General features: G+C 43.0%; 1 protein-coding gene and 1 long non-coding RNA gene across 3 annotated transcripts in view; one reads left to right on the forward strand and one right to left on the reverse strand.

Annotated features, from left to right (window-relative positions):
- Nucleotides 1-5,388: 5,388 nt before the first annotated feature.
- Nucleotides 5,389-13,598, reverse strand: part of TBX5 (T-box transcription factor 5) — a 55,423-nt gene continuing 47,213 nt past the window's right edge. Inside the window, exon 9 of one of the 2 annotated variants that reach the window (XM_003907208.5) lies at nucleotides 5,389-7,568. In XM_003907208.5, the coding sequence (XP_003907257.1) occupies nucleotides 6,994-7,568 (575 nt within the window). In that variant the 3' untranslated portion in view covers nucleotides 5,389-6,993. The remainder of the gene's footprint in view (nucleotides 7,569-13,598) is intronic. The other variant, XM_003907209.5, reaches the window with a different exon arrangement.
- LOC103876084 lies at nucleotides 10,724-12,723 on the forward strand. The gene is made up of 3 exons (XR_635166.4): nucleotides 10,724-10,761; nucleotides 11,723-11,777; nucleotides 12,645-12,723. It is a non-coding gene; the product is annotated as an uncharacterized LOC103876084 (long non-coding RNA).

Here is a 13,598-nt window from a genome sequence, read left to right on the forward strand (position 1 = left end):
TAAAAAAAAAAAAAAAAAAAAAGCCAGGTATGGTAGTGTGCACCTATAGTCTCAGCTACACAAGAGGCTAAAGCGAGAGGATCACTTGAGCCCAGGAGGTTGAGGCTGCAGTGAGTTGGCACTGCACTGCAGCAGCATGGACAACAAAGAAAGATCCCATCTCTTAAAAAAAAAAAAAGAAAAAGAAAAAGAAAAAAAAAGCGTTCTGAAGTCAGAAAAGAAAAGGTGAGGTGCTGATAATCAGTCTTTAGAGGTATAAAAACTACTCTTCCTTCTTTGTTGCCACAAAGGTCCAAAGTCGACAGTCACTTACAAAACCAGCTATTTATTTTATTTTATTATTTTTAGAGAGAAACAGTCTCCCTCTGTCACTCAGGCTGGAGTGCAGTGGCTCAATCATGGCTCCCTGGAACTTCCAACTCTTGGACTCAAGCAATCCTCCTGCCTCAGCCTTCCAAATAGCTAGGACTACAGGTGCATTCCACCATGCCTGGCTAATTTTAAAAATTTTTATAGAGATGAGGTTTCACTATGTTGCCCAGGCTGGCCTTGAACTCCTGGCCTCAAAGCTCTCCTCTTGCCTCAGCCTCCCAAAGTGCGGAGATTATAGGTGTGAGCCATTAGCCACTGCACCCGGCCCAAAGTCAGATATTTAAATAAGATTTAAGATGATGCCTGTGGGAAAGCTGTTTTAATTATTGTTGAAAGTGATGATACTGATGACGGTAGTGGTGGTGGCAGTGGTGGTGAGGATGATGATAGTGATGTTTTCTAACCTCTGCTGAGCTTAGGTCTATTATAAAAATAGTCGAAGATTATAGGAGGAAATTTCCAACAAGAGAAGGAAGAGGAGAAAGACAAGAAGAAGGAGCATTAATAATTATAAATCTGGCCGGGCGTGGTAGCTCATGCCTGTAATCCCAGGATTTTGAGAGGCCAAGGCTGGTGGATCACCTGAATTCGGGAGTTCGAGACCAGCCTGACCAACATGGAGAAACTCCATCTCTACTAAAAAGACAAAATTAACTGGGCATGGTGGCACATGCCTATAATCCCGGCTACTCGGGAGGCTGAGGCAGGAGAATCGCTTGAACACGGGAGGCGGAGGTTTTGGTGAGCTGAGATCGCACCATTGCACTCCAGCCTGGGCAAGAAGAGCAAAACTCCATCTCAAAAAAAAAAAAATTATAAATCCTAGTTAATCTTTTCATGAGCTAACAGCTATTGAGCATTTTCTCTATACCAGGTGATATGGTTTGGCTGTGTCCCCACCCAAATCTCATCTTAAATTGTAGCTCCCATAATCCCCACGTGTCCTGGGAGGGACCTGGTGGGAGATAATTGAATCATGGGGGCGGGTCTTTCCCGTGCTGTTCTCGTGGTAGTGAATAAGTCTCACAAGATCTGATGGTTTTATAAAGGGCAGTTCCCCTACACAAACTCTCTTGCCTGTCACCATGTAAGACGTGCTTTTGCTCCTCCTTTGTCTTCCACCATAATTGTGAGGCCTCCCCAGCCATGTGGAACTGTGAGTCCATCAAACCTCTTTTTCTTTACACATTACCCAGTCTTGGGTATGTCTTTATTAGCAGCTGAGAACAGACTAATACACCAGGCTCTGTGCTAAGCATTTTATGCTCATTGTCTCATTGAATCCTCAGACAAACGAGGAATCTCTGGGATAAATACTCATAGAAACCCCATTTCACATATGATCAAATGGAAGGTTAAAGAGGTTCAGTGACTTGCCCAAGGTCACAAAGGCAGTAAGTGACAGAGTGAATTTTATAACCCAGTTCAATTAGAGAACAAAGGTGAGATACATGAGTACCTGATTCGACATGTGTGTTGTGTTTATTAAAAGGGAATAATAGCTCATCCCACGCCATAGTCTAACCTCCCAAGAGGACCAAGAAAGCACACAAATAGCACCCTCAGAAAGTGAAGACAAAGAGAAATACCCAGGTGTCACCTTGTCTTTTAGTTGAATACATCGGAACATTCCATGATGAGCAGTCGGCTGGTCGGTACCAGTACCCAGCTCTGTCACTGATGGGGCCAATGGCTCTCATTATGGAAGCTTTATCCCTTCCTCCTCAAGGTAGACAGGAGTGTCCCATCTTCCTCACAGACTCATTTCAATGAACAAACAAGCTAGATTTTATTTACTAATTCTACTTCTAGTTACAAAGATAATTCATCTCCATCACGAGGAAAACTGGGACATCCCCAAAAGAACAAAGAAAATTTGAACACCCACAGTCCCACCACTGTTATTGTTATACATCCTAAGAGTGCTTTTGTTTCAAGTGTGAATGTGTGCTGGTGTGTTTAATAAAATTGGAAGCTGCTGTGCAAGCTACTTGAAGCTTCTTTTGCTTGCAGTGAATCTTAAACATCTCCACAAATGTGTTTCTTTTCTTTTCTTTTTTTTTTTTTTTTTTTTGAGACGGAGTCTCTCTCTCTTTCATCCCAGCTGGACTGTAGTAGCGCCATCTCAGCTCACTGCAACCTCTGCCTCCCAGGTTCAAGTGATTCTCCTGCATCAGCCTCCCGAGTAGCTGGAATTACATGCATGCACCACCAGGCCCAGCTAATTATTGTGTTTTTAGTAGAGATGGAGTTTCACCATGTTGGCCAGGCTGGTCTTGGACTCCTGACCTCAGGTGATCTGTCTTGGCCTTGCAAAGTGCTGGGATTGCAGGCGTGAGCCACCACACCTGGCCCACAAATGTGTTTCTTAATGGCCATGTGGTATTTCATCATGCACTAATTTATTTAACCAACTCCATATTATTGGATATTAAGGCTGTTTCCTATTTTGCATGATTTTAAAAAATCACAATAGACTTCCTAGAAAATAAATTTTATATACATCTCTGATTATTTCCTTCAGACCAATTCCTCAAAGCAGAATTATCAGATTAAATGATTTGCACATTAAGACTTTTGATACATTTTGCAAACTCTTCTTGCAAAGGTTTATCTAATTTGTATTCCCAACCATTAGTTTATGCAATTTCCTACTTTCTCATTAGCGATAGGTAATATTATTTTTTAAATATACATTTGCCAAGTCAATGATTTAAAAAATTATATTTAACTTGCATTTCATTGATTAAAGTCTTTCAAGCATTTGTTGAACATCTACTTGTTAAATACTTCACTGGAAACTTTCACAGATATTATCTCACTTAAATGCACAACAGGTTTTTGAAGCATGTAGAATATCTTCTTTTTTTTTTTTTTTTTTTTGTAGAGACAGAGGTCTTGCTATATTGCTCAGACTTATTCCTGGGCTTAAGCAATCCTCCATCCTTGGCCTCCCAAAGTGTTGAAATTACAGGCATGAGCTACCAAATCCAGCCAATTATCTCCTTTTTATAGAGGAGGAAACTTAAGTCTTGGGCTAACTTAGGTTTCATGGTAAACCCTGCCACACACCAGCTGTGTAATCTGGGGGGAATTTTCAACCTCTCTGAGCTCAAGAATACTAATGAGCTGACCCTCTTGAAAGTTCTTGTGTTTCTTCTACCCTATAAGCTTGGGTCCCAAACTGTAGAGGACCAGAAGCCAGGCAGATGCTGTAATACTCCTCTCCTGAACGCAAAAAAAACCCCCTACCATCTCACATATCCAGAGTCTGTCCTCTGCGACTTTAGAAATTACCTGGAAAAGAGCCTATCACAATTAGTAGGTCCTGTACGAGTCAAGATATCTACCGCACATAGTGGAATGTTCCTACATGTTACTGAATGAAGGAATGTGAACTCGGTGATCGACAAACCTACATGTCATTCCTCCATCACAATTTCTGCCTCAGGACATTTGCACACGTTATTCCCTCTGTCTGCAATCCTTTTCCTCCCAACCTTTTACCTGATTAATTCCTACTCATCACTAGGGCTATGCTCAAGAGTCACCTCCCCCAGATGGCATTAGGACCCCTTGCCTTATCCCTTTATGCCATCGTGCAGTCTGTCTTTGTAGTAATTTCCACTGCCGCAATCCACTGAGGATGCACATAATTTCCTAAAGGCTGTTTCTCTCACTAAATGGTAAGTTCCAAAGGAGACAGCCCCTCTCTTTTTGTTCACTGCTGTGTCCCCGGTACTTACCACACGTCCAGTCTAAAGCAAGCACCCACCAAATATATTATCGGAATGTAACAATGTGCGTTGTGCCTTACCATGGTTTTATCAACACCATGATGAAACGACATTAACTCTTGGACATTGTATCCTTAATCCTACTGATTCAGTGAAAAGATCCACTATAACAATCGTTTGGAACCCAAAGAGGTTAACCTGTATTGGTTATGAAATGACAGTGTCCCTTGTCTGATTTGTGAAACTTGCTGTGAACATGTTTTTAACGATTTTCCAATGGTGGCAATTGTTTGAGCTGTGGGGTGGGGACGCTGATTCCTAATTTGGATGATGTTCCTCTGAAAGGATAAGACTGACTGTCGTATAGAGTTGATAAAATTAGTTTCAAAGGCAATTTTTTCAAAGGCAACTCTTTAAAAAAAAAAAAAAAAACTGAACCCATCAGAATAAATATCTATTTGGAGCACAGTCAGAACCTGTTCAGTGGAACTTTACTAATGCAGTCCTTTGGGGGAACAGGAAAGCCATTGACCTAGTTTCTCCATTGCACTTGAAAGAAGCTGAATTGTCATTTCTTTATAATTAATTCACACTTCCCAGGGCTTCTTTGCCTGGGAAAGGTCCCAGGAGACCTGATTAAATGAATAATTTGTAATCAACAAGCCAATTGTTTCTTTTTCAAGGGGATGTGGCATATTTGATAGCTCTTGATAATTTGAGGGGTGTGGGCATCAAAATTACAAAAACAGAACAAATCTGCAGCACAAATGTACTCACCAATTTGCTGCTCTCTTCTGTCCCATATGTGTTCTAGAGGTCAAGTTCACAAAGCCTAGATCCATGGATTTAAGATAAATATCGGATTCACTAACGGTTCATAAAGTTATTTGCAGTGGAACCTCCAAAATGCCTGGCTCCAACAATTAATTCAGAGAAAGAGATTCTTGAAAAACCCAAACATTAGGTGTTACATATAGTACGACCGACACCGTTTTAAATCAGTCGGAATTCCTAAAGACTTTTCTTCTCCAATGCCTACACAAATTCCATTAAAACCAATAACCTTATTCCAGGGATATAAACCAGTGGGTACATATGTTCAGCTTCATCACACTCAAGGACAATGGATCCCAAATTCCCCTGAGATGGGCATGAGAAATCATGTGGGGTGAGAAATTCACATGCAAGACAACCCCTTCCTGTTTCCTCCACTTCCTATCCCCTCTATTCAGTCGGTAGAAAGAATATGAAAAAAAAAAAAAATGGGTGTTCAAGTTCCTTGTACTTGTTTAAGCACATGGTATTTATTAGGCATTAATTGGCACACAAATATAAGGCACGAGTACTTAGTCCTCACCCTCCCCCCTTAGCAACATTAAAAGACATAATCGCATAGGGACACTCACTTACAAACACACTCGCACTCTCTCACGTACTTAAACACACTCAGCCTCACATCTTACCCTGTTCTGTTTATTAGGGTCTGTTTAAAAAAAAGGAAAAAACTTCTTTTTAATCAAAAAAGCAAAGCACATTCGAAAGAGGAAAAAAACAAAAAAACACAAACTTGGTTTTGAGTATCAATAAAATTAAAAGCTCTTGGCCAGCTCGTATGCTGGGTTTCATTTCATGTTATTACTTAATTAGAATTCCTATTTATAAATAAATAGTACCAGTAAAATATTACATCTGAAGAACCCTACCATAACGCTTTACTTACACACTTTTTTTTAATACTGTTTTCGGCTTTCAGTAAACACAGTTTTGGGTCGGCATTGGTGTGGGCGTGGTATCTTTGGAGAGACATCATCGGTGACCGCGTCTTGCCTCTTCTGTAGGAATTATGCATTTTACTTCACATCCAGTTTGGATTGTTGGTGATGGAGGTTTGGAAGGTTGGGCTGGTCTTGTTTTTTTTTTCCAATTTTTTTTTTTTTTTTAAATCAGGAAGAATATTTATTTTGGCTTTCTGTCCACAACTCTTGTCAACACAGACCTTGCACTGTTATCACAGTCCTGCCTGCATGTAAACCGGGGCTTTTTAAGTTTTTCAAAGCAAGCTTTCCGGAAGGGAAGCTATAGGCAGTTTTAGCGACAGACAGCTGGAAAGACAGAGCTGGCAAGACGGTAGGGCTGAATAAGACAGGATGCCAGGGGGCGTCAGCGTTATCCTGACTCCATGGGTAAGTAAAGGCAAAACTGAGCATGTGATACTGGAGAAGGCAGGACAAAACCAAAGCAAATGGGGACATAGGGAGGCTTTTCAGAAACATCGCATGGCAGAGGTAGGTGCTTTTCTTAGTCAAGGGGAAGGGTGAATTTAGGTTTCAGGGATGGTTTACTTGAAGGGAATCCCGCAAGTACACATTTTGAAATATACTTGCCTCAGACCTCCCCCCAAATAAGGGACTGGGTCCCATTAAGAAAATTGAAAGAAAAAAATATATTATCATTTATTATATAACAATGTCAACATTAACACCAAGACAGGGAAAGACTCCAGCTATGCACTAGGGAAAAACACTCAACGAGGCAAGACTTTCTAGAGCCCAGAAGAAGGAATGGGGGAAGAGATCTGGGGAGTGGTGTGAATGTGGCTGGTTGATGAGTGTGGTGGTCGTGGGGGGTGGGACTCAGCTTTTTGTGTTTGTCTTTTTAAGTTTTGAGACAAAACAAGAAAGTCACATTTTTTAAATTGTGGTTTCAAGCTACTGATTAGATCAGCATCCAGCGACCTTGAGTGCAGATGTGAACATTGGGTGAAATGAAAAATCTTGTCCGTGGGGTTCTCTTGGCTACTGTCTCTCTCCTTCTCTCTCTTTCTCCTCTCTCTCTCTCTCTCTGTCTCTCTCTAGGAAATGTCTGTTGTGAAGCAGGCCTCGCTTTAGCTATTGTCGCTCCACTCTGGCACCATGCCAACTCCATGCACAGAGTGGTACTGATGTGGGGACAGAGTCCTTGGCACGCCATGCGAGTAGAGGAACTCAGGGGGCTGAAGGGTGCCAGGGGACTGCAGGCCAGTCTGAGGCCCACACTGCCTGACCACAGGCTGGTGGGCCACGGAGGTCTGGTGCTGGAACATTCCCTCTCCCAGCTGTGGGGAGCCATGGTTGGCCATCCCTGCCAGCCGGGGGACCAGGGGCCCCGAGGTGAAGTGAGCAGAGAAGTGCTGGTAGGGTAGCCTGTCCATGGGCTGCACGGTGGTGACGGTGCAGCTGCTGTAGGAAGGCATGCTTGGCCACGTGTTGCAGCTGATGTCCTCCAGGCTGGGCACAGGCTCACTGGGGGGCGCAGAGCTGGCATACATGCAGGCCTGCCGCTGTGCCGACTCTGTCCTGTAGGAGGCACCCAGGCCCTGCTGCTGTGGGTAGCCTGAGCGGTAGAAGGAATCTTCTTCACTGGGTGATGTCTCCATGTAGGGCTTCTTATAGGGATGGTCTGTGGTGGAACATTCTTCCTCTGTGAAGACAGGAGAGACAGCAGTGAGGCTAGGAGCAGGCACCAAGCAGCTAAAAGTGGAGACAGTTATTTGGCCAAAGCACTGAAGAATAAAGCCTGAGAGATTGTTAGCCCTAACTACCATTCTGAAAACAAAAGAAGGGGGGTGGACTGTAATGGTTAAGACCTTAGGCTATGGAGTTCTATGCAAATAGTTTGACCTTTCTGGGTTCAGCTTCTTCATCTACAAGATGGAAAGGGTAATAATAGCATTTCCTACAAAGGGCAGTGTTAAGAATTAAAGGGAAAATACATGAAGCACTTAGTCCAGAGCCCAGAAACACTCAATAAATAGCAACTAACCAGGTGCAGCGGTGCATGCCCATAGTTCCAGCTGCTTGGGAGGCCAAGAAAAGAGGATCACTTGAGCCCAGGAGTTTGAGACCAGCCTGGGCAACATAGCGAGAACTTCCATCTCAAAAATAAATAAATAGCAATTATTATTATCTTTCCTCTTCTCCAGCATGTAAATTTCACAAAAGCAGGACATTGTCTGCCTTATCCATCACTTTATTCCCAGAACCTAGTAAATACCTACTATTAACAAGAGCGTCAACAATAAGTCAAGACAAACACATATAGTGTGTACTCTGCGAAGCACTATTCTAAGCACTCTCCATAAAGTAACGCATTTAATCCTCACAACAACCCTACCAGGTGGGTTTTACTATTATCCTTATCTTACAGATGAGAAAAAAAGGACTCATGGAGGTTAAGAAGCTTGCCCAGGGTTTTACATGGCTGATAAACAGTAGATCCAGGATTAGAATCCAAGTAGTCTGACTACAAAGTCCTTGTTTTTCACTGTCTTGATACATAGAGAAGGCATGCAATAAATATTTGTACGATGGATGGATGGATGGATGGATGGATGCATGCATGGATGAGTGGGAGGGAGCTTGAATGAATGTTCAAATGCTTTCCTGATTCTTTATGTGAGCAGGTGCCTAGTTAATACTTGTTAAGTTGGTACAAGTTAACGTGTTGCTGTTTCCTGCTGAGCAAGTCACTTCCCTTCCCTGTGCACTAGTTATTTCCTAGTGTAGGGCAGTGGAGATAGTTCTGTCTCTGAAAGGGGGTCTCGTTTCACCACTTTGGGGCCACTGGCCCCTTTGAAAACAAGCAAAAGTGCTGGGCTCTTTCCTAGAAAACTACATTGAAACACAGTGTTTTGAAAACTGCATGTGCATACAAGACTTTGCATACAATTTCAGGGAGTTCAAAAACTCCCTAAAACGCAGACCCCAGGTTAAGAAGCCTAGACATATCTGGATTTGAATCAGGCTCCTTTACTTAATATCTGTATGATACCAGCAGGGCATCTATGCTCAGAGACTCATCATCATCTCTGAATCAAAGTGAGTAATACTTACCTTACTGGGTAGCTAAGAACTAAGTAAGATTGAGCATATAAGTCTCCTGATTTCCGTCAACATGAACAGCTCTTGTTGCAGGGGTAATACCACCAGTCAAGCTCATGGCAGACATAATTCACAATAATACCCTCAAGGTATTCCCTTCAGGGGAAGCAATGCTTGGGGATATCTACCAAGGTGTAAACCTCAACACAGACTCATTACTTATCTGAAATTTTACCTTCCAAACTGAAAATTCTCTTTACTCATCTTTCTGTCTCTTTCTAGTCAATAAATGTTAAGGAGTTATGTCTGTCTTTGGAGAAGTGAAGAAAAATGAAACACTGGGGCATCGATGCAACTCACTGTGATGGCTGATGGCCATGAAAACAGAATGCTGAACTAAATAACAAGAGGAAATGATCAGAGCTATTATTTATTGAGTACCTACTACGTGACCTTACTCTTCATCTCACAGTAATTCCTCAATTACAGTGTCTGCTGTAATGCCTGTCTCATAAAGGAAGAACTAAGGCTCAGAGAAGTGACTTGCCCAAGGTCACATGGCTGAGAAGGAACAGAGGCTGGAATCCAAGCCAGGTTGGATTGACCTTGCCTACACACCTTGCTTCCAACTCTCTAGATTTCTAATATCCAGTGCCACTCATGCAATCATATAACAGATAATTACCGAGCTGCTCCAAAGTGCTAGGTATTGTGCCAGGTGCTGGAGATAGAGTGGTGAACAGGGTAGACATGATCCTGTTTTTGGTGCATGTCCTCAATCCCAGTCCATCCTACCATGAGGAGTAAGTGAGGGAGGCTGACACTCTGTGACTGAGAGGTGGTCCTCAGATATAAAGACACAAGTAAGCCACTGACTCAAGAGTAAATCCTTTGACTTTGGACTGGCTTGTAAAACAGTTCCCCAACCCAGGTAGAGTAGATTGGGTTTGGGTTCCACCAACCAGCTCCATTTGTATCAATGTTCAAGTGACACCCACAGATAAGCCAAAAGTGTCCACAAACAAAACATATCTGTGTTAGGGTTGTGCCCACTTAACGGCAAGCAAACTTATTTTCAGCTAGACTCCTTCTGGGCCACATCTGGGACCTATAGGATGCCCAAAAAGTTTGTACCAAAAAAAAAAACTGTGAAAAACACATTCTTCCAGGTGTTCTATCTACATCATGCCAATCATGCAGATGTTTGAAAACATCCAGATGAGTGAACGGCCACATTTTTCACATTTTAACTGTGCAGTTGTGTGTGTGTGTGTGTGTGTGTGTGTGTGTGTGTGTTTGGAGTCTTGAAGACATTGCTATACTAAGCTTCGTTTTGTCCTCACCACCTCCTCCCTTGATTCCTTTCCTTCCATTCTTCCTTCCACCCCCCAGATTCATAAACCTGAGTGTTTCCATTGTTGCTGGAATCATAACTTTTGGGTTTTCCATTTAACCAGGCTGTTCCCCTTTTCAATAATAGAAAGTACAGCTGCAGGGCATCCTTGGCAAGAGAAAAAAAAAAAACAAGGCAAACTAACTATTCTAAAGTTTCTGATCCCCTTCCAGATTTGTTACAAGTAAAAAAGGAAGAATAATAAGAAAACGGCCGGAACACATTTTGGAAAATCGTAAAATTATACATTCCAGTCTTTAATACCCCAAAGATCTAATGCAGAGCACTAAGAAAAACTCAATCTTGGTTTATTGATAAAAGCAAGTACTGAATATTCTCAAATTCCTCTCAGGCCTCATCACATTGTGAAGAAATTCCAACTCAAGGATCCACATTTCAGGTCAGTCATGATAAATGCTCTGGATGTAATCTCTGTGTTTATTTTGGTTATGGCTCAGTTTGTTTCTGTTTTTCTTTTTTCTTTCTGAGAGCCCAATAACTGTTCAACAGCAAAGACCTATCTCCAGCCAAGTCATGATTAGCTTTCCGGGTTGGTAAATGGGCTAGAATTAAGTATCAAGTCTTCTGATGAGATGAGTCCACAACTCGGCTTCAGAAAGTTGCATATTAAGAGTGGTCAATTACATTGCAACTATCCTAAACCCAAAGGAGTCTCTTAGGTAACAGTAAAGTTCCTCCTGATTCTGACCATTCATGACATCATGGCGCTGTAGAAAACCCTAGTACTTTGGACTTTTCTAGATGTTTTTGATTCTAGATAAAGTGACTTTAGTATTGTATCCAGGGCACACATATTAAGGCACAGAGTTATGGCTCCAGTGCTCACTGGCCATGTGACTGTGGATGAATCACTCGGTCATTCCAATCTTAGTTCTTGACTGTAAGTGGAGATAATACCTGAGGTTTTTATGAGATTTAATTTGAGGTAATACTAAGTGCAGTGGAGTTTTTATCTTCCTTGCACATAAGGCATTCAAATCTTGTCTGTCCAAATGACCTGGGTCCATTCTCTTTTCCCTCTTTCTCTTTTGGAAGACTGGACAGATAGCATTCTGAAAGCTGTCCCATACTTAAAAGTATTTGGGTAGATTACAGAGCTGGAAAGCTCACAGAGTGCTTTCAAATACTAATCCTATTGAGTAAATATTGTCACTATTCCCAAATGGGTCATTTCTCTTGCCAATTCAGTTCATTCAGATGAAGAACCATTGTCGAGTCTTCCCAGACAGAGACCCTGAAACTCAGAGTAGTAATCTTTCTAGCTGAGTGACCTTCAGCAAGTTGGGAAGGTGGCTATAATTCAGGCCTTCTGACTCACAAAGCGGTGCTCATTCTGACAGATGGCCCCAGGCTTTCCATTTCATGCAACCCTACATGCTCAGCCAACATGAAAAGGTAGGAAACCTTGACTCTTATGGATGAGTAGATAGATGGATGGGTGGGTGAATGCATGGGTAGATGTATGGGTGGGTGGATGGGGGGATGGATGAATGAGTGAGAGGATCGATGGATGAGTGGGAGGATGAGTGGGTGGATGAGTGGGTGGATGGATGGGTGGTTGGATGGGTGAATGGATGCGTGGATGGGTGGGTGGGTAGATGGGTGAATGGATAGATGGGTGAATGGATGAGTGAGTGGATGGATGAGTGGGTGGATGGGTAGGTAGACAGATGGGTTGATAGATGGGTGGGGGGATGGATGAGTGGGTGGATGGATGAGTGAGTGGATGGATGAGTGGGTGGATGGATGAGTGAGTGGATAGATAGATGATTGATGAATGGGTGGATGGAGGAATGAGTGAGTGGGTGGATGGGTGGATGGACGCATGAATGGTGGGTGGATGGATGGGTGGGTGGGCGGATGAGTGGGTGGATGACTTTTTTGTTTTTGTTGTTGTTATTTGTTTTTGATGTCCCCATGCTCTTAGCTCTTAGCATAAAGTAGGAAGAGTTGGAATGGTATTGAGGGAAGATTCTCAACTAGAAATCAAAAGAGTCAGTTCCAAATATCACCTAGTCACTACCTGAAATCATTATATTTACTTACTGGCTTATTATATGTCCCATCCAGTAAGAATACAAGTTTCTTGAGAGCAGGAGCCTTTTCCACCATGTCCTCCACTTATCCCAAGCACCTGGCACGGTGTCCATTATACATTAAGTGCTCAATAAATGAAGATTAACCTGATGCATCCATCCCAGTTCTGCCACTCATCAGCCACATAAGCTTAGAATCTAACCCTGTCTCTTGGTCCTCCATTAGACCCCTGCAAAATAGAGATGGGTGGCATCTCCCCTGGTTCAAAGACTGCTGCAGGGAGCTGGAGAATCAGCAAAGGAATGGATGTGAAATCTCATTTTAAAACACACAGCACTGAGAAAATGCACCCTGCAAAGCCCTTTTCCATATCTAATTCCCCTTCCCCTCTCAATCTCTAACTTTCCTTTGAATATCTGATTCAGCTCCTGGCTATGCTAGAATCTTTATTTGGGTTGCTTTTGCTTTATAATGTGAGTTGGGGTGAGAGTCAGGGGTGGGAGGGAGAAAGACAGACAAGTGCTCTCCCAGGCCCTGGGGACCTGGATTTGATTGAGTGGCATTGATAAAAGACCTTCCCAGCTTTTTTGGCTCAATCCATTGGGAGAGATAGTTTGGAGACAGCCGGTTCCAAACACAAGGAGCCCTCTGGCCTGCCTGCCTGAGCCTGACTCCTGGGCTCATTGGAAAGGAGACAGACAATGAGGGGAAGTCAGATAGTGGGGCAGGCAGGGGCCAGGGGGAAAACCACCCATGGAGTTATCACTTAATGAGAATCCCAACTGGAAGGAAACCTCAGCTGATTCCTTATCACTTTACAATGTGGAGACTGATGATGAATTGCTATTTGTTGTCTCCTAGGCAGGACAGAGAGCCCTTGGCTGGAATGTTCCCTGTCACTGGGAGCTCCCTTTTGGGGGTGGAGGGAGGTGAGAAGGGCAGAGGTTTCTGGAAAGGTAAAAGGATTTCTCCAGGGTGCACACCCCATTCACCCCAAGCCCACAGGCCTCAGTGTACATCTCAAGCCGGGCCACTCATGAGCTGGGTGACTTCGGGTAAGTTCCCCAGTGTTGGTTTCCAAATCCACAAAGAAGGGGCAATTCTTCACCTTGTTATCGCCAACCCGCCACTAAGACCTGATTCCACCCACATCTCCAGCTTCTCCCCACACCCTGGTCA

Source organism: Papio anubis, chromosome 9 (assembly GCF_008728515.1).
Source record: "Papio anubis isolate 15944 chromosome 9, Panubis1.0, whole genome shotgun sequence".
NCBI lineage: Eukaryota > Metazoa > Chordata > Mammalia > Primates > Cercopithecidae > Papio > Papio anubis.